We start from the raw sequence: 18,494 nt of genomic DNA, 5'->3' as shown, positions 1-18,494 counted from the left end.
CCACGTTAGGAGGTTAGTTAAATATACCACAAAATTCACTTCTTCATATCTTGAATTTAAAATCTTTTTAATAAATTACACATATGTATTTATTTCTGTGAATGTCTTTTAATTTTTAAATTAAAACAGCTACATATTTTGAAAGAACCTGAGTTTAAATTAATAAACTAAACCGTGAATACCAACAAGTCCCAAGTAGCTCCGACTCAAATGGGTATTTAGTATATTCTGGTATTTTTTTGATAGCGCTCATGTCGTTATTTAACGCTTTTTCTATTATTCCCCAAGACTACTCATGCTCTTGGTCGACGGTCACATTGCTTCGTGTATGTGTATATAAATACAAGAAGATTAGTGCAAAATTGTTGTTGTTAGTTATAGTTTTTTGGCCGTCGTGTGGTTGCAAATGCATTTTATGCCTGGCCACCGCACTTGGGCACTTGATGTTAACGGATTTTAGGCCGGCGTGGAAGGATTTTGGCTGGAAAGCGGTGCGTAACGGCGGTCGTCAGAAACTTGGGTGTGTATATGTGTGTATATGTTACGGGCGTGTTTGTGACGTGTTAGGCAAGCGAGCGAGAGAGCGAGCGAAATTCCGTAGAATCCAAACCATCCGATATCGAGGCTCAAGCCGGCTTTATCGGGGCGGGACGTGGAGGCGGTGTCAATCCACCCACCCATTCAGTGGAGCCAGCGATAAGTCCGCAATTGAGATAACTCTGCCTTAATTTACGAGACACTATAGTGTTTATCTGTCCAATTGTACTAGCTATATGTGTGGCTATGTGAGTGTGTGTGTGGAAGCTCTTCACTGATAAATTCTGCCTCTTTCTTTCTTTTTCACTGTTAGCGATGAGCCGACAATGTAAGTGAAATTATTATGCAAAATAATGCTCTTAACTTCCGCCGTCGATTGGAGCTCTATATGGCCTCCCGTGTTTGTATGTCCCGATGTGCGATGGGTGTGCATATGTATGCATATATCACTTACGCGCCTTCGCGCGTCGGCGTTCTTATATCATAAATTGATATGTTAACTGCCAGTACGGCAAACTGTATTACAATGGCACTATTATCTGGAAATTCACTGACCCTGCCCTGAATCCCGCCCTGCCACCGTATCGATATGCTCATTCGAAACCCCTTCTTGTCAACTCCCTTATTTCAGATTGGCTAAGGTTTAATGGATGACACATCAGCACCATGGGAAAGCTACTATCAAAAATTTTCGGCAACAAAGAAATGCGAATTTTAATGCTTGGACTGGACGCGGCTGGAAAAACAAGTGAGTATAATTAAAGATTTAATAAATTATTTTTTGCCCATAAAACCTACTACGATTGCCATAAAATTAAACTAACCAGGACTTTTGTACATAAAGCCAATCAACTTAATACCTGATCTTTTGACTTCTCACAGCGATCCTGTACAAACTGAAACTCGGGCAGTCAGTTACAACGATACCCACTGTGGGCTTTAACGTGGAGACCGTCACGTACAAGAACGTCAAGTTCAATGTCTGGGACGTCGGCGGGCAGGATAAGATTCGACCGCTCTGGCGGCACTACTACACGGGTACACAGGGCCTGATCTTCGTGGTGGACTGTGCGGATCGGGATCGGATAGACGAGGCACGCACGGAGCTGCATAGGATAATTAACGATAGAGAGATGCGCGACGCCATCATACTGATATTTGCTAACAAACAGGATCTGCCTGATGGTAACTACTGTCCTTCGAAAATGCTTTAAACCCACTAACGCCTCCTTCTCTGTTGCAGCAATGAAACCCCATGAAATCCAGGAAAAACTAGGTTTAACTAGAATAAGAGATCGCAATTGGTATGTACAACCATCATGTGCCACATCCGGCGATGGCCTGTCCGAAGGCCTCATTTGGTTAACGTCGAACCATAAGTTATGAGAGTCGTAATCGAGCATTTTCTAATATGTATGTATATGGCATGTATTATTCGAAGCGAAGCAAAAGCAAAAATATTCTATTTTATTTATACAAAGCAACCAACCGCAAGCGCATAGTAAAAGCCCAATTCGTAACTACGAACGTACATAAATAACAAATGTTGAAATGGTACATAGAAGTCAGATATATATATAGTAATTATATATGTAAACTCTCAATTAACCAACCAATATTCTCACTAGTAAAAATACACATACCTACAGATAAACAAAGCATCAACAATATTAGCAGCCGGTAAATATCCGTAAAGTAAATTATGCGTGAAGCACAGACATAAAGCAAAACATCAACGGAGATTAGCCTTAAGTAAGTTTTTCTTGTAAATTATATTGATGAGACACGTAAGCAATAAGTTGAAAGCTTGTTTATTGCAACTGTTACTATATTTGACTTGAACGAGGGTAACGAGTCTTAAATAAATTGTAAATAAATATTCAAATTAAAGCCCATATACAACAACAAACGAAATAAAAGAAAACACCGAACAAACAATTGAACAAACCTATAGATTGCTATTTAGATTAAAACAGAGTCTTCAAAATATAACGAAATAGTAACTGTGCCTTCCTCAATGTGTGTCTATGGTCCCTCATTACTTCCCAAATTCCTACAGCTATCGATCTGAATAAGGGAGAGGTCTGGATTTACTAACCCCGGAATTGTATCCGTACGGACTTCCCGACTTCAGTGTCAAGCGCATTTGGTTTGTATTGTTCGCTGAATTTGAAAAGTAAACATGCCACATGCAGTGGCATCATTTGGAGGGTAAATGTACCTGGTCGTACCTGAGTACGATTTGTGAAACAAGGCGTGCAATAATTTTTCTTTGTTTCCCAATCCTCACTCAGTTTATGAAGATATCCTCCGACATTGGTCATTGGGCATTGGGTTTGATACTTCGGTAAATAAAAAGTTTGATTTTGTTATTTTCTGGTGGGTACAAAATAAGCACCGTATTTAAGACACTATTATCACTCTAGATCGTCAATGAAAAACGATTCATATAACAGGCAGACTATATAAAAATTGATTAATGTTTTCAGTTTTTAATACTTTTTTTTGCGACAGCCGAAAGAGAAATTGTCTAGCAGCACTTTTAATGTTTGGGTTAAAGGGTACACCTTATCATCGGCCGGAAAAAATTAAAACGAAAATATGACAACAATCCAGAAGGTCAATGTTCAGTTGGCTTGGAAACAGATTGTTTATTTATATTGTTCATAATTGGTTTTTATAAGTCTGGAATTTAATATCCACGGTGTTCGTGATGACCATGATGACCATGATGTCTTTGGTGTTCAAATCCTCCGGGTCCGCCGCCGAATCCTCCTTGACCACCGATACCTCCTGGACCGCCAAATCCTCCTTGGTTTCCGCCGAAACCTCCTGGACCGCCGAATCCTCCTTGATTTCCGCCGTAACCTCCTTGGCCGCCGAATCCTCCTGGACCGCCAAATCCTCCTTGATTTCCGCCGAATCCTCCTTGACCCCCAAACCCTCCTTGATTTCGGCCGAATCCTCCTTGACCACCGAATCCTCCTTGCGGCCTGGCCAAAACAGCGGCCATTAAGGCAAACAGGACAATCTAAAGGATAAAGCATTTAGAATCTGTTGTGTTCTTTCCACAGACCAGCAGACTTACTAGTAATTTCATCTTGACTTGGATTTTGAAACTGAACATGATTTTGATGCTTGGCCCTTTTTATACCAGACCCTCGAAATTTAATCGCTATTTCGTTCGGACTAAACAACACCCAGTTTCTTTGCGTTCTAATCAATTCTATCGCTACGTGATTCTATTACTAATCTTTCAATATGACCTACTTTATTTTACCATAAAAAAGAAAAATCTTTGAACAAAAATGTATTCTTAGACCAACTTACATTCAAATTAAACTTGAGCAGTTTAATTAACTAATTAACTACTCCTAATCATACTCCCATTAAACAATAGTTTCCCTGTAAAAAACCCACAAGTTTGATAGCGCACACAATAGCGTTTATTTGAAAACAAAATCTTAATCACAGAAATAGGAAGCACAAATTAGGCAAGTGTTTTTGTTTTTGAATAATAATTTGTAGTTCACATGAATGATTGTGCACTTTTATACGCGGCACGTTTGAAACCCGATAGGATTTGTTATGTCTGGTGTTGCCGTTTATAGATAAGGGCAGATAAAAGTAAAGTTCGATGTTTAAGCCTAGATTATTTCTCTGTTTTTGTGAACCCTTGCCGAGGATGCTGTAATTGCGATGCAGGAGACCTTTAACCCCATAAAGCATAAATATTCTTGATCCGTATCATCATCACCTTCCGAGTCGATGTCAATATGATTTGTTATGTATATGTTTGCATGGAGACTTTGGATGACTGTTTTAACCCTCTCACCCTTACTTTGAGTTCAAACCTCTCCTATACATAATATGTAACAAGATTATAGTGTTCAGTTAATAGGGAAACGATAATTTTGACTTTTATTCTTTATGTTTTTTTATGTTGAAAAAGAGCGATTTAGTAACCTCTATGATGTTCGTGATGCTCGTGATGTCCTTGATGCCCGTATCCTCCATGATGCCCGTGATTATGACATGGGACATGTTCAAGTTCGGGTTCTCCAAGTTGTTCTCCTTGTATTTTAGGACCGATGCCTCCTCCGTATCCTCCTTGTCCGCCGGAATATCCTCCCAAAGCAATTTCGGTGTTCTGTCCGTCCCGACCGCCTCCGTATTCCCCTTGTCCTCCCAAACTAACTTGGGGGTTCGGTATGCGCTCACCATATTCTCCCGGTATTTTAGGACCGATCCCTCCTCCGTATCCTCCTTGTCTGCCGGAATAGCCTCTCAAACTAGCTTGGAAGTTCGGTATGCCCTGACCATATTCTCCTTGTATTTTAGGACCGATCCCTCCTCCGTACCCTCCTTGTCCGCCGGAATAGCCTCTCAAACTAGCTTGGGAGTTCGGTATGCCCTGACCATATTCTCCTTGTATTTTAGGACCGATTCCTCCTCCGTATTCTCCTTGTCCGCCGGAATAGCCTCCCAAACCTAATGGGGGGCTCTGTACGCCCTGATTGTATCCTCGTTGTATTTTAGGAATACTTCCTCCGCCGTATCCTCCTCTTCCGCCGGAATATCCTTCCACACTGACCTGGGGATTGGGTTCGCCATATCCTTTCTGACCGACAAACTCTACCTCTGTCTTTAATCCTCCATCATATCCAGGTCTGGCCAAAACAGCGCCCACCAGGGCAAGCTCAAACATCTTTAAAAAATGAAATATGAGTTTCAAACACTCTTTTCTTTAATTAGTTTACTCACCAATAATTTCATGTTCTCTATTTTTTTAAGTAAGAGTCGAATGCGAAGGTTTTTTCCTTTTATACCCGACCCACAAAAACAGCAGGGTTAGCAGGATCGACCTAATGTTACCTGTTAGTGGACATTATTTATTTTGCATTGAACCGAGGGTTCCGATCTTCAAACAGTTATTTAGTTATTAAAAAATTTTAATGATGACAATAATGGTAAATATTAATCCTGTCATTATTCAATTAAACTTAACAAGCGGTCAATGAAAATATTTTGAATGCAGATGCTCATTCAGTAAAGTTTACCCTGTAGAAAAACCCAAAAAATTTGATAGCGTTGACAAAGGTTAAACACTAGGTGCAAACCACAACAAAATGATAAGGAAAACAGAGGAGGCGTGTTTGGAAGAAACAAATTCGACGATAATCCGAATATGACCCAACATTTTCCAGCGTTTTTCGGAAGTACTAAGATTGTTTATAGTACAATAGTTTTATTTGAACAATTAATTCACAAGTATGTAGTCGTTTGTGTTGATAACAATTTGGAACATTTGAAGAGCTTGAGATTAATAAAATGCGAATAAACGAGTTGTTTCACTAACGTTTTTTAAGGTTTTTATATAATGCTACTGAAAAGCAGTGCTTTTTTTTAATTAAATAAATATAAAAAAACTACCTTAAGACGATCCTAAAACCGCTACGTAAAGAAGCAAATTTACTGAACTAAGGAATCGTGCTTTAATGGAACGTAAATCAAAGATACAAAGTGTCTGAATGTTGAATAAAAGAGTCTGCCCATGAATTTTGATTGATTAAATAAAGTGCACTGCACTTGATGAGGTTTGCAAAAACCAACCGCCCCCATTCACGCCCCCTCCCTTTTGGGTGGGTGAGATTCGCAGAGATTTGTCGGTGTGGGTGTATTCGTGTATGTATCCTGGCAATGCGAAATGTCGCCGTTCAAATGTCAAGAACCAACCCCGCCGTCGCCTCTGTTCGTCTCGCTCGCTCAGAAATGGCTGTCCCGCTCGTACAGCCTGGAGTCCTTAATGCACGGTTATTACAGGATAACGCCGCTCTCTCTCTCTTTCCTTTGCTCTCGCTATCTCTTGCTCCTCCCTCGGCGAGATGGGCGTGGCCATGGCGGCAAAGCGCTTTGACTTTTGCATTTGTTCACTTTTGTCCCGAGCATAAACTTCTGCCAGCCGCAGCTGCTCTCTGGCTTTCTCCCCCAAAGAGAGAGAGCGAGAAAGTGGAGACAGGAGCGGCGGAAGGAGAAAGGAGCAAGGAGCGAAGAGGGGCTGCGGCTTGGCAGGATCCTGACTGTTGTATTCCGACATCTCATTTGTTACAAAGTTAATGTCGGCGCATTAAGCATGGCAAAAGCCCCACAACAAAATCGGGGAGCGAAGCAAAACCCCCGCTTGTATTCCCCATGCCACCCGGTTTCAGCCTGGAGGCAACATTTATCGATTATTGGATTAGTGGAGCCGGGGGCACCTTCGGCTCTCTTTGAACAAAACCTTGAATCGCAGCGCTTTGCAATAAGCCACAAAATTATAATATACAAAAGGTAAATAAAATGTACAATAAATGGCAATACACTACCAAAAACATTTGTTATTTATAAGCCAGAAAATAAACATTTATTAAATTGAAAAATGACCATTAAATACCTTTCTTAATTTGCTGATATCCACTTGCTAGTGTATGGTATTGTAAGACCCAGCATCTGTATTTAACAGATTAACAGAGGACTCTAAAGGCGACTACAACATTTTGAGGGTAAATCTCAACTCTAGTTTTTGCATGTCAGGCCAGCAAAAACATCTTGTACATCCTAGCTTGCAAGCCAAATTCGCAGAATTTCAATAAAGTTTTTAGTTGGCTGAACTGATGATCTAATTGAGTTTTAGGTCGACATCATGCAATTATAAATAACTATCAATTAATAATAACCAAAATCGTAAAATATTAAGAAAAACTGTTTGTTTTTATGCGAAATATGTGGAACACTTCCAAATTTTCAGGGATTGTTATGAAAAAAATTGGTTTAAAAAATTGTATACTCGTATTAACAATCACTTCTCTTAACTCCCTTAGCTATAAATGTTGCTCCACTTCACGCAGATACCAGGTTGTGTACACCAGCAAAAACAGTTTTCTCTTCAATTCAATTACAGTTAACTGGGAGGTGATGGGTGGAAGAGGGGGCCAGTAGAAGACGGGGCCAAGAGTGACGTCGTTGGAAGAGGGTCAAAGGGGGCGGCAGAGGGACGCGGGAAAGACCGGAGCCAACTCGAAAGCGCCGACATCACAAAGGGTATTATAAAACAAAAACAAAATGTCAAAACCCAAGACGATTATAGGAGCGCCAGCCGCGCAGCTGCGTCGTTCGGCTTGTGGGTGTATTGGTGGGGAGCCACCATTGCTCCGCTTGCCACTTGCTCGCTCTCCCGCCGCACTTCCGTTTCCGCCCGCCTCCCGTTCTGGTTCTGGTTCTGAGTCATGATGGCGGCCGAGCGCTCTCTGCTTTTTGCAGTGTGTGCAGTGGGCTTGTGTGTGTGCGCAGAGAGCGCAGAGCCGGGTGTTTATTGGAGATTGCGATTGTGGCTTGGCTTACCCACACGCACACACACTCACTAACAAGGACAAGCTCCTGCCGCAGCATCAAGAAGGAACGAATCAAAGCAAGCCAACAAGCAAATGCGCCACCAGAGTTGCCACTAAAAGTCTCCGTTGGCGGGTGGGTGGAGTGCGGTTATCCTTCGCTCACTGCTCCTTGCTTGCTGCTCGCTGCTCGATGCTCGATGCTCTCTGCTCTTGCTGGTGGTGGGTGTGTGTGTGCCGTGCTTTTTGTCCTCACACACACACCCTCTGCCCACTCAGCGACCGCGGATTATATCCTGCGATATGCTTTTTTTCCTAGTCCTGGCGCTGGTTGGCCGTCTGCTGGAGTGGACACATCACTGTTTAGCTCCTGTCACGCTTTTATGATAAATCTGAAATCCGGAATCTGGAATCGTACATCGAGACGTTAACATCATCATCGCCGCATATTCGCAGTGCCGTCGGATCGGGTTGGTTCGGTTTCATCAGCGGGAATCGGAAGGACACTGCAGTTGCCGCCGTCTCTCGAAGGATAAAAATAATTATGGAGCTTAATAATTGTGTTTTAATAGTGTTGCTTTAAAAAAAATTAGTGTGTTGCCTAATACCGAACCCTAAGTTTCCGTGCGATTTGAATACACTCTCCAAAAAAACACGATGAATAAAGAAGAAAGTTCATCTGAAACGCGCCCCTCATCCCAAGGTAAATTTAAATCTAACTGAAAGACTCAAAATACCAGAGGCTTAAAAGTAAATGGTGATGGAGTGGTGCTTAAACCGTTTATAAATAACGTGATCATTGCTATCTGCCAACAGATGTTCATAATTTTGTATATTAAAAGGCGACAAGCATATGAGAAAAATTAAAAAGTACAACGCTTATATGCTTCTTAAATAAGGGGCAAAATCACGTTTTAAGGGAAATGGCTTGTAAAACATAATTACATTTTTTCCTGGTTTTTTTTGCTGAAGACAATTTGAGTCATACCAAAAAAAAAGATTTTAAAAAGGTTAATTGAAAAGAAAATCAAGTGTTGGCAAAGAAAATAATTTTATTCAATTAATTCCAGGCACGACATAAACAAAAAATGTTTTCGGATTATTATATTAATTTAAACACATTTAATCCTTTATCTTTAGCTTTAAAATTTTCGTCGGAAAAACATATAATAAATGTGTTGTCTTCTTCGCGGGATGTCAACCACTAAAATCAATTATAAATCAAACTAATCCAATTGAAGTTGTCTAAAAAGTTGTCACTTTTTTAATTAAACAATAAACTTATAGTTAGTTAGGAATTGGTTTTAAAAAACTGGTTTTAATAAGCCTAAAACAACAAAAAACCGACCAACAAAAATATTTTGCCGAAAATTCAAACGAAAAGCAACAATTCGATTGGTTTTGACTGCTCTGATAACACATATCCAATTCCAATCAGCGATTTGCAACGAGCTGTCTGCGGAGACACTCAAATTAAATCGATGCCCAACTTCCCGATGGCATGCACGAGTGGCCCAGAAAATTCAATTTGCGATAATCACCAAATTGAATTAGGCTTCGAGTCAGGCCGCCAAAAATTCAGAAATTCAAAACACAGCCAGCGAGCGCCCTTAACACTTTTGTGTGGGCCAAAGTGAATTTCAACGAGCTCATAAAATTAACAAAGACGGAGACCCGGAAAATACAAGCATATGACGCTAATCCGCCGGCATTAGACCGCAGCCCTGCCAGTTGGTCCCGGCTGAAAAGCATTCTGACTTTGTCCTGCGATCCGGAGCCAGAGCCCAGGACGAAACCCAAATGGTCGAGCGCACAGCCAAGTGGCGAGTGTAGCAAATGTGTCCTCGTCCTCGGTCCTTCGGGGGTTAAGTGCATCAAAAAATCAGTAAGGAAACTACAATCAAATTAGGGTGTGATGGCAAAACAATCGTCCCCCGAGGCAAATTTTGCGCACAGATTGCTCGGCACGCTCTGGTCGAGAGCGAGAGCCGTTTGGCTTAATGGCACCCTAATTGAATGTGTAAATATATTTGCGGATTACAGGGCGTCGATGTCGCCACGCAAGGATAAGATCGGCAGGTCCTCCCCGACCACCACAATCCGGTACAACTGACAAATTGAGATTTAATTTAAATGAACTACATAAGTGATTTTTTATTGCACCACCCGTTAGCACTTAGGGAAAAGGGGGAGATCTAAGGTCAGGTCGGAAGTTTTGAATGGTTTATGCTTAAGTGAGATCGAACAAAGCATTACAATATTATCTGCCTTTAACTGAATCATTTTCACAGTTTTTGAAACATGTGTGATAATAATGCAGATATCAATTGAAGAAGAAGTAATACTTATTTTAAATTTATTAATTACGAGATACCATTACCATGTCTTTTGCAGGGCTCCACAGTCCCCAGCGGCATTGCTACACGCCGCCCCCACCGACGTCAGGGAGCGTGGCCCCGCCCACACAGCCTCCGCCCCCTCATCCCGCTGGCCAGAATGTGGTCGGTCGCTTGCTGAGCTGGAACCACGGTGCAGCAGCTGCAGCGGCGGCCAACTCCATGAACCACTCCTCGGCACAGGAGCCCTCGTCGATGACCCGGATTAAGGGTCAGAATCTGGGACTCATCTGCGTGGTCTGTGGAGACACCAGTTCCGGAAAGCACTACGGAATCCTGGCCTGCAACGGCTGCTCAGGATTCTTCAAGCGCAGCGTGCGGCGAAAACTCATTTATCGGTAGGTTTACACGGAGAGAATTGTTTTTCTTTCAGGTTCTTTGAGTTTGAAATGTAATGGTAAAGTGGTTTTAAAACTCTTAAAAGATATTACCTAAGCCACTGAGAATTACTTAATTTTGAGGCACCATATTTCGAATATTAACCAAAATTAAATCATAGAAAAATGTGAGTAATGTTGGCGTAAAGTTCAGTTAATGTTGCTTCTGTAAACATTTAGTTGTTGGGAATAGTTTTAAAATGGTTGTACATTGTAGTTGTTGCATATTGTTTTAAATCCCCTTTTTAAGTTCCTTGATAGATGGCAAAATAATCAGCTCGCTTTTTCCTGTGTACCCTTAACAATGGACCTAAATCCAGCCATTACCATTTCGTTTCCATTAAATGTTGCAACATTTGCCCAAAAGTGGGTGGTGCTGGAGAAGGGGCGCTGTGCCCAAAGGCTCGTCTGGCGGATTACGCGCTCTGCCAAATTCATTACAATTATTCAAATCTTTGGGATTTGAGCGTCAACTTTTGAATGCGCATATTTGCCCTCGCGTTGACTTTGTGCCCAAAATGGCATCATGTGCGGATGCCACTTTGCCTTCTCCCCCGATTGCAGCTTAAAATGTAATTGAATTTAAAGTGAAATCGCTTAAAACTTTTTTGACGTCGGAATTTTATCGGGAATTTCCCGACAAAAAAAATAAAAGCAGTCAAAAACTGAACAAAGTTTGTTTTAGGCTTTCAATTATCATTAAATCACAAGGAATCCCATAAGCCAATGCGACAGAATCAATGCCGGCAAAAACATAAAGTTATGATACAGTAATGTGTATTTTGCTCTGCGGCTTTCCAGCCATCGCGGTAAATCACAAATGTCGAAATCTCTATATCCTTGCGGTCCCATGAGATTGATATGGAGGGCTTAAGCGCAAAACACTTGGCCAAATGTGACCTGGCACCCTCCCTCATCCGCACTCCCGACGTCTTCGCCCACCGACGACTAAGCCGAATCGCAACAAAGTCAAAAAATGGGGGCGGTTCTCTTTGGCCCGGGATAAAATAGAGCACATCCTCCCCTGCTCAGGAATGACTAAGCGAGGGATACACTCCGGACAGGGACAGGGACAGGGAAAGGATAAGGGGCACGAACGGGAACCGGTCTAGTGTATATTTTCACCGACGTGACTTGTTTTCCGATGGTCGACAGAGTCAATCTGTCCCCTGGTCCTTTTTATATCCTTGTCTCCGGTGGTCCCATTAAGCCGTTTTCAATTATAATCAATTGCTTCCAATCAGAACTTTCGAGCCAAACTCGAAGGAAAGAACATATAAAATGTCCGATTCGGAATTTATATATTTAATCGAATAGTTTGTTACCAACTATTTAATATAAACTATTTTTATAAAGAACTAAATTAATTATTAAAGCCTTGATGGGAATTTGGTTCTTTTACGGATTCTTTCTGTGTGGTTTTGGTCTACGTAGATGCGTTCATCGTCTATTTCTGGATGTTCAGAGACTGGGATATTATGTGATTATTTTTATAGACACAACTTGGCAAGGCAAAGGAATGGGACGCCCATTCACACATATCCAATCTCCTTGATTTGTTTACGAAAATCGGACATTTGCATACACAAAATACCTCAATTACACACTAGGGCTGTGTCTCAAGGATACATTTGCTTAAGTGACTCGAGACGAGGCGCCACGAAGGACATAAAATGGGAGCGAAATGGACTGCCAGAGCTGCCTAGGAGCGTTGGCCATCTTTGAGTTTTGGCGCAGGCTTAGTGGCAAAAAGGGAGGCGATGACTGGGCTAAAAATGGCTTCTCTGGACCGGATTTCAGTGGGTGGGACACGCCACTCAGCCCTGATTTGATTAAGGTTCCACGGGGGCAGAACAAAGGACGAGAGGTCGATGGAACGGAAGGTCCTGTGTATCTAGCAGATTCAGAAGAGCTCTTGTGGCTGAACTTCCGCTCGGTTGGCCTTAGTCTGCTGCTTTGTGTTCGCCACCGAAATCGACAAATGTTGCAATTTTTGACACTACCAACCTCGTTGTCTGCGCAGGATAACCTGATTAGGTCCTGGCACTATTTTAATCGATTCCGAATTCCCTTTCAGCTGCCAGGCGGGAACTGGACGCTGTGTGGTGGACAAGGCCCATCGGAACCAATGTCAGGCCTGCAGGCTCAAGAAGTGCCTTCAAATGGGAATGAACAAGGACGGTGAGTACATTACCGACTGCATTATCATAACTCAGCGCGCTCTAATGAACTGAACCGGGTTTAATTGGTCTTTAACAGGACCTCAAAAGCCCGGCACACGTGCTCCCGCTTTCCACTAAACTCTAACCCTTTCCCACGAGGAAACTGAGTCCTTCGGAAAGAGCATCCTCCTTTTTGGGGTGGCTCACTGGCGAGCGAGGGTGCTCCTTATTTACATATTGCTCACCCAATTGATTTGTTACCTGCTGCTCCTGTTGTCTTTGACAGATTTTGTGCAGCTTTAGCGCTGCCACTTCACTGAACCCCAATTGTTCACTTCGACTGAAAGTTCTCCTCATTCTTTTGATGGCTGCAGAAAGTTCGAGCGAACAGAGGTTCGGTTTCTTGAATAGTAAATAGTCGAACAGTCAGTTTCAGGTTTACAATGTCAATACGAACTCATTGTGGTTTTATTTATGGTTGAGGTGAAGTTTTGTTAATCAAATTCGGGGCAATAATATGATTTGATAAAAATTACTATTTCGTAACGTATAAATAAATAATTACCATTGACATTAAAAGGTAATCGTTTTTGTTATGAAACATAATTATTATGTAAATTAAAGAAAGGATTATAAAACACACATTTTCCTGCTTATGCTTCGCATTCAAGATATATTTTATCCCAAGGGACGATTCACACACTTTGCCGACTCAATTACGGATCTCTAATTTAGCCGTAAATTATGCGAGCCGTATGGAAAATAGCCACAGTTTGTGGATCCGCCATTAGCGAAGTAGCTTTTGTGGTCGGGCCTCATTGTGCGGTGAAATTGCATAAACAAATGGCGAAACAATTTGTGGGCGTGAGCGGCACGTGACCGCAAAACCAATTTGCCATCAATGGATGTCCTTGCGCGGCTCGCGTCCTCGGGAGACTCCGTATATCCTGGTATGCTGATGAGGAAAGCCGAGGCACACGCGTCCTCCGGCTTTCGTCCTGTTTCCTGTGTGTGTGTTTCCCGCTACCTGTGCGCCTCGGAGCGATTTTGTCAGTGTGACATTTCCTCATTACGGACACGTCCATAACCACTGCCGCCATCAACTAGACTCTGAGTGCTCATGCTAGTTGCATTTGTTTTCCAATTACAGCCGTGCAAAATGAGCGACAGCCCCGCAACACGGCCACTATACGGCCCGAAACGCTGCGGGAGATGGAGCACGGACGCGCCTTGCGAGAGGCGGCCGTGGCCGTCGGGGTTTTCGGGTGAGTCTCCTTCCACCGCCGTGCACTCGAGAAAAATGCTTCAGTATTTATTCTAAGTTCTATACAAAGGTGGTCAGAAGTATTTTCACAAAATAAAAGTGAAGTATACTCGAAACTCGAGCTTGCTTCGTTTAACTTTTGGTATCAATGGAAAGGTAATTTAAATGCCGCTTGAATGATGCACTTTCCATTGATGCCAAAAGTTAAGCGGAGCAAGATCAAGTTCTGAATATATTTCACCCAAATACTTTTGACCATCCCTGTATTCTGTGGGAATTATTCTCATAGCACTTAAGGGGGTCTTCCTATGTGATGGATTGAAAAAATCGATTTTTTTTTTTTTTTCATAAATTGCTCCCTTAACATGTCTAGAATACGGTAGTAAAGCGATTTTAGAAAATTCGAAGTCGTTTTAAAGATACAGCAGGTAAAAGAAAGAGCGGTTCGGAGCGCTGAGTTGGCAGTTAGAAACTTTAAACGCGTTTTTCTCAAAACTGTGTTTTTCAAACTTTCCTCCATTGTATCTCAGAAACGGCTGGACCGAATTACTTGAAATTTACAGGGCACACTCAATATATGTAAACGCATGGAATGAACTACTATCAATCGAAAATTTTCAAAACTTCGATTTTTTTATAGCAAAAAACAAAAAAAAAAAACGCCAAATTTGCAACTTTTTTTCAAATGTCTATCAAAAATCCAATTTTTTTTATATTCATTTGATTGTAGTTCATTCCGTGCATTTAAGCCTACAAATTAAAACGCCGTTTATTTTTTTTTTTCTGATAAGCCGATCAGCCGGAATCGTGGAGGAAGTGGGAGCTCTTTTTTTCGAGGCGGGGGTGTTCAGAGCGCTGTAACTCTAGTTTGACTGAATATTTTTAGCTGAAATTTTTTATTTATACTGTCCAAATATGTGTTAACAAATGATAAAAAACTCGAAGCTCTAAATATTTACTGGTCGTAGAAAAAAATCCTAAAATATCCCTAAAAAACAGGCCGTCACATAGGAAGACCCCCTTAATGTTTTTATAAACATTTTATTACGACTAATTACGACTGCATTTTGGGTGTTTTAAATCGCGATAAATATTTATAAAAATATTTAAGTACAAAATAATACAAAAATACAAAACCTTAAAGAGATATCAATTATATAAGTGAATATAAAAGTATGGAATAAATGGTTTTCCAATACATATAATACTTATGTTATTGAAAGCACTCCGGTTTTTTCTGAGTGCATGTGGCGTGGCTGGCTTGTCGTTTGCATAACTCTATCTAACCGCCCAATTCTGCGGGCAACTCCAATTTGCAGACCACCCGTGCTACTGTCGCCGCCCTGTTACGGCTCCGGACTCCTCCCCCCGCCCGGTGAGTAGTTGCTGCCCCCAGCGGATGGTTTATCACATAACTCAATAACTTATGCACTGCTCTCCCTGATTCCTGAACAGCACTGGGCAGCCTGCCGACGGGACGACTGCTGCACCACAACCACCTCACCTCCTCGATGCAGTTGGCCGCGAACCACATGGGCGCCGGCAGCTTTCCCATGTTCAATGCCGCCGGGGTGCACCACTCGCCCAAGGAGAAGGCCTACGGCATGGAGATGGCCAACAGCGGCAACGTCTCCCACTCGACCAACTCGAGCAGCAACCACTCCATCGATCCCAGCTCCCCGGCGCCGGAAAACGCCAAGGAGAAGAACAACGCCGGCGGCAGTGTCTCATCGATAAGCTCCTCCAGTCCCACGATGGAAAACGACAATGATGGTGGGTACCTCTAAAATAAGAAGAGCAAATGGATATTTTTGAGAAATTACAACACGAATTATATAAATCAAACTAGATTGCTTTCGTGTGGTAGTGTACATAGATCTGCTTTATTATATAAATCCAATCCCCTTTGGTTAACTTTCCAGACGACTCCATAGATGTAACCAATGATAACGAGGAGCCGCACGCGGTCAGCAGATCGGACTCGAGCTTCATCATGCCACAGTTCATGTCACCCAATCTCTACGCTCATCAGCACGAAACGGTTTATGAGACGAGTGCCCGGCTGCTCTTCATGGCCGTCAAGTGGGCCAAGAACCTGCCCAGTTTCGCACGCCTCTCCTTTCGGGATCAGGTGGGTTTATATTATTCCTAGATTTTAAGCTACCTGGTGAAATTTTAATGGAAGACACAGGGTAGTCACTTCTGTTTTCAATTCAGTATGTGGTTTTAAGAATACAACATCCTCTTTTGTGTCAGGTGATTCTGCTCGAGGAGTCTTGGTCTGAGTTGTTCCTGCTGAATGCCATCCAGTGGTGCATTCCCCTAGATCCCACGGGCTGTGCCCTCTTTTCGGTGGCGGAACACTGCAACAACCTGGAGAACAACGCCAACGGGGACACTTGCATGACAAAGGAGGAGGTAAGTCATGTCCACGTTTTTCCTTCAGATATAATAATCAATTAATTGCGGCAGCTTGCGGCGGATGTTCGAACCCTCCACGAGATCTTCTGCAAGTACAAGGCGGTCCTCGTGGATCCCGCAGAGTTCGCTTGTCTCAAGGCGATAGTTTTGTTTCGACCGGAAACACGCGGGCTGAAGGATCCGGCGCAAATCGAGAACCTGCAGGATCAGGCGCACGTAAGTAGGCTATACATTATGCAATTGGTATTGTGAGATCATCTGTTGTTACTATTCGAACAGGTGATGTTGTCGCAGCACACAAAGACCCAATTCACGGCCCAGATCGCCAGGTTCGGACGACTCCTGCTCATGTTGCCACTGCTGCGGATGATCAGCTCTCACAAGATCGAGGCCATCTTCTTCCAGCGCACCATTGGCAACACGCCCATGGAGAAGGTGCTCTGCGACATGTATAAGAACTAGTTAACTCGTGCATTAAGTTATGACAAATTTAAATAAATATGTTTTGTGTCTTGAATGTTAAATGGCACGGCTCTTGTAGATCTATTTTCCATGAACGGCAAACTAGGTGCGGTTGGTCAACCGGGAAGGGAAATCTTTGCCAAAAAGGCACCTTGCAGCTCGATCATTTGTCTTGTTATTGTTGACCAACGAAGAATTTGGCCAGCTCTGGGTGGCTCAACAGGTGAACCACAACTGTCCAGTTTAAAAAGTATCTAAAAAGAGAAGGGAAGTAAGGGAATCGAATCAAACTAAAACAAAAACACCTCCTCAGATAAGACGATCCGCAGCTCCTGCCCGCTTAGCTTCAATACCATCCTCACCAGCGCTTTTCAGTCCTTCAGTTAAGAACCATAAGTGGCCATCTTCATTTCTAAGGTGGAATTCATCGAACGGCAGGAAAAACGGCTTCGGATTGCTCCCGTCCTTAGTTCCTACTTCCGAAGGACCATGTTAAAGGCCACTTTCGCCGAAGAAGGATAGCTTCCCGACGTTTATCATTTTATTAAATTCGCAATGTGGAGGTGGCGGTAATTGTGCTTTAATGAACGGCGGACAGGTCGCTGGGCGCCACCCTAATAACTTTAAGAAGTTCGAACTTTATTGAACAAATTTTTGAACTGTGTACTTAAAAAAACCAATTCATCTGGCAACGCCGACAAGGGTTGTTTCGTCAGTTGGCCAACTCCATGAACTTCACAAGAAATCGTGTAGAATAATCGCGTAAAAATAAATGTAAAAAAATATAGTTCAAAAAACCACAGTTAGATGCCGCTAAAATGGGAATTGTACACTGCTGTTATCAGCAGTTGATGACAAGTTTAAATTCAAATTTTTTAATTTGGTGAAGGTTGATTTTCTCCTGATAATGTTGCAAAAAGAACATCTGCACTTCCGGAGCTCATAGCTCTTATAATGATGGTCGGTTTTTCGGCCCCTGATCTGATCCTAACAAAAATAACGTATACGCAACAAAGTTTTTTTTAGTTTTTAAACAATATTATAAAAAATTATTAGGCCGACCGAATCTGGAGCCAAACCCTTTAAAAAAGAAAACATTAAAAAGAAAACAAATTCAGTCAAAGCTTCTTATCATTTTTGTAAAAGTCCTTGAGTTTTACGTTGAGCTTACTTTCTTATCAGTCAAGGCTAGCGCCAAAGGATTCAAAGTCGCTCCACGAAAACCTTCAACCCTGATTGGAGCCCTTGGTGCCGGTTGGTCACACTGGCCAGTGGGAGTAATCTGCGGGAGCACAGGCTCCAATTTTGAGCCAAAGTGACTGAGTGATGCGAAAGGAATGCGCTCCCCGGAAAAACAAAAAGACAAAACGCACAGTTGTCGGAAAAACTGCAGTCAATGTCTGGCCCGTAAAATGTGCAATTAAATCGGCATTAATGGTAAAGTTCAAGTGAAATAACTTGGAATTACAAATGGAAAAAGCCAACCGAAAATTTCCTAGCAAAGGTGT

General features: G+C 42.3%; 4 protein-coding genes across 7 annotated transcripts; 2 read left to right on the top strand and 2 right to left on the bottom strand.

The window, feature by feature from the left end:
- Positions 1–283: 283 nt before the first annotated feature.
- LOC108101937 (ADP-ribosylation factor 6) lies at positions 284–2,555 on the top strand. Of its 3 annotated transcripts, XM_017206522.2 has the most exons (5): positions 284–520; positions 1,169–1,285; positions 1,420–1,722; positions 1,781–1,950; positions 2,019–2,555. In XM_017206522.2, the coding sequence occupies exons 2-4, from the start codon at positions 1,204–1,206 to the stop codon at positions 1,921–1,923; spliced, it is 528 nt and encodes a 175-aa protein (XP_017062011.1). In that variant the 5' UTR covers positions 284–520; positions 1,169–1,203; the 3' UTR covers positions 1,924–1,950; positions 2,019–2,555. The 3 variants fall into 3 exon arrangements, with proteins under 3 accessions (XP_017062011.1, XP_017062010.1, XP_017062009.1); XM_017206521.2 differs by having other exon boundaries at positions 284–491; positions 1,781–2,555; XM_017206520.2 differs by having other exon boundaries at positions 1,781–2,555.
- Positions 2,556–3,168: 613 nt separating this feature from the next.
- LOC108101939 (WW domain-containing protein C660.06) lies at positions 3,169–3,729 on the bottom strand. Its single transcript, XM_017206523.1, has 2 exons — positions 3,626–3,729; positions 3,169–3,568 (listed from the first exon to the last, which is right to left on the bottom strand). The coding sequence occupies exons 1-2, from the start codon at positions 3,662–3,664 to the stop codon at positions 3,230–3,232; spliced, it is 378 nt and encodes a 125-aa protein (XP_017062012.1). The 5' UTR covers positions 3,665–3,729; the 3' UTR covers positions 3,169–3,229.
- Positions 3,730–3,869: 140 nt separating this feature from the next.
- LOC108101812 lies at positions 3,870–5,318 on the bottom strand. The gene is made up of 2 exons (XM_017206289.2): positions 5,302–5,318; positions 3,870–5,245 (listed from the first exon to the last, which is right to left on the bottom strand). Exon 2 carries the CDS (start codon positions 4,759–4,761, stop codon positions 4,459–4,461), a length of 303 nt encoding a protein of 100 aa, XP_017061778.1. The 5' UTR covers positions 4,762–5,245; positions 5,302–5,318; the 3' UTR covers positions 3,870–4,458.
- A 2,919-nt stretch (positions 5,319–8,237) lies between these two features.
- LOC108101946 (photoreceptor-specific nuclear receptor) lies at positions 8,238–17,048 on the top strand. Of its 2 annotated transcripts, XM_017206532.2 has the most exons (10): positions 8,238–8,607; positions 10,299–10,638; positions 12,755–12,858; positions 13,990–14,104; positions 15,423–15,478; positions 15,559–15,876; positions 16,026–16,234; positions 16,360–16,521; positions 16,576–16,740; positions 16,804–17,048. In XM_017206532.2, the coding sequence occupies exons 1-10, from the start codon at positions 8,562–8,564 to the stop codon at positions 16,984–16,986; spliced, it is 1,698 nt and encodes a 565-aa protein (XP_017062021.1). In that variant the 5' UTR covers positions 8,238–8,561; the 3' UTR covers positions 16,987–17,048. The 2 variants fall into 2 exon arrangements, with proteins under 2 accessions (XP_017062021.1, XP_017062020.1); XM_017206531.2 differs by lacking the exons at positions 12,755–12,858; positions 13,990–14,104.
- Positions 17,049–18,494: the final 1,446 nt, after the last annotated feature.

Source organism: Drosophila ficusphila, unplaced genomic scaffold (genome assembly GCF_018152265.1).
Source record: "Drosophila ficusphila isolate 14025-0441.05 unplaced genomic scaffold, ASM1815226v1 contig_414, whole genome shotgun sequence".
Taxonomy (NCBI): domain Eukaryota; kingdom Metazoa; phylum Arthropoda; class Insecta; order Diptera; family Drosophilidae; genus Drosophila; species Drosophila ficusphila.
This window is presented reverse-complemented; position numbering and strand designations above follow the sequence as displayed.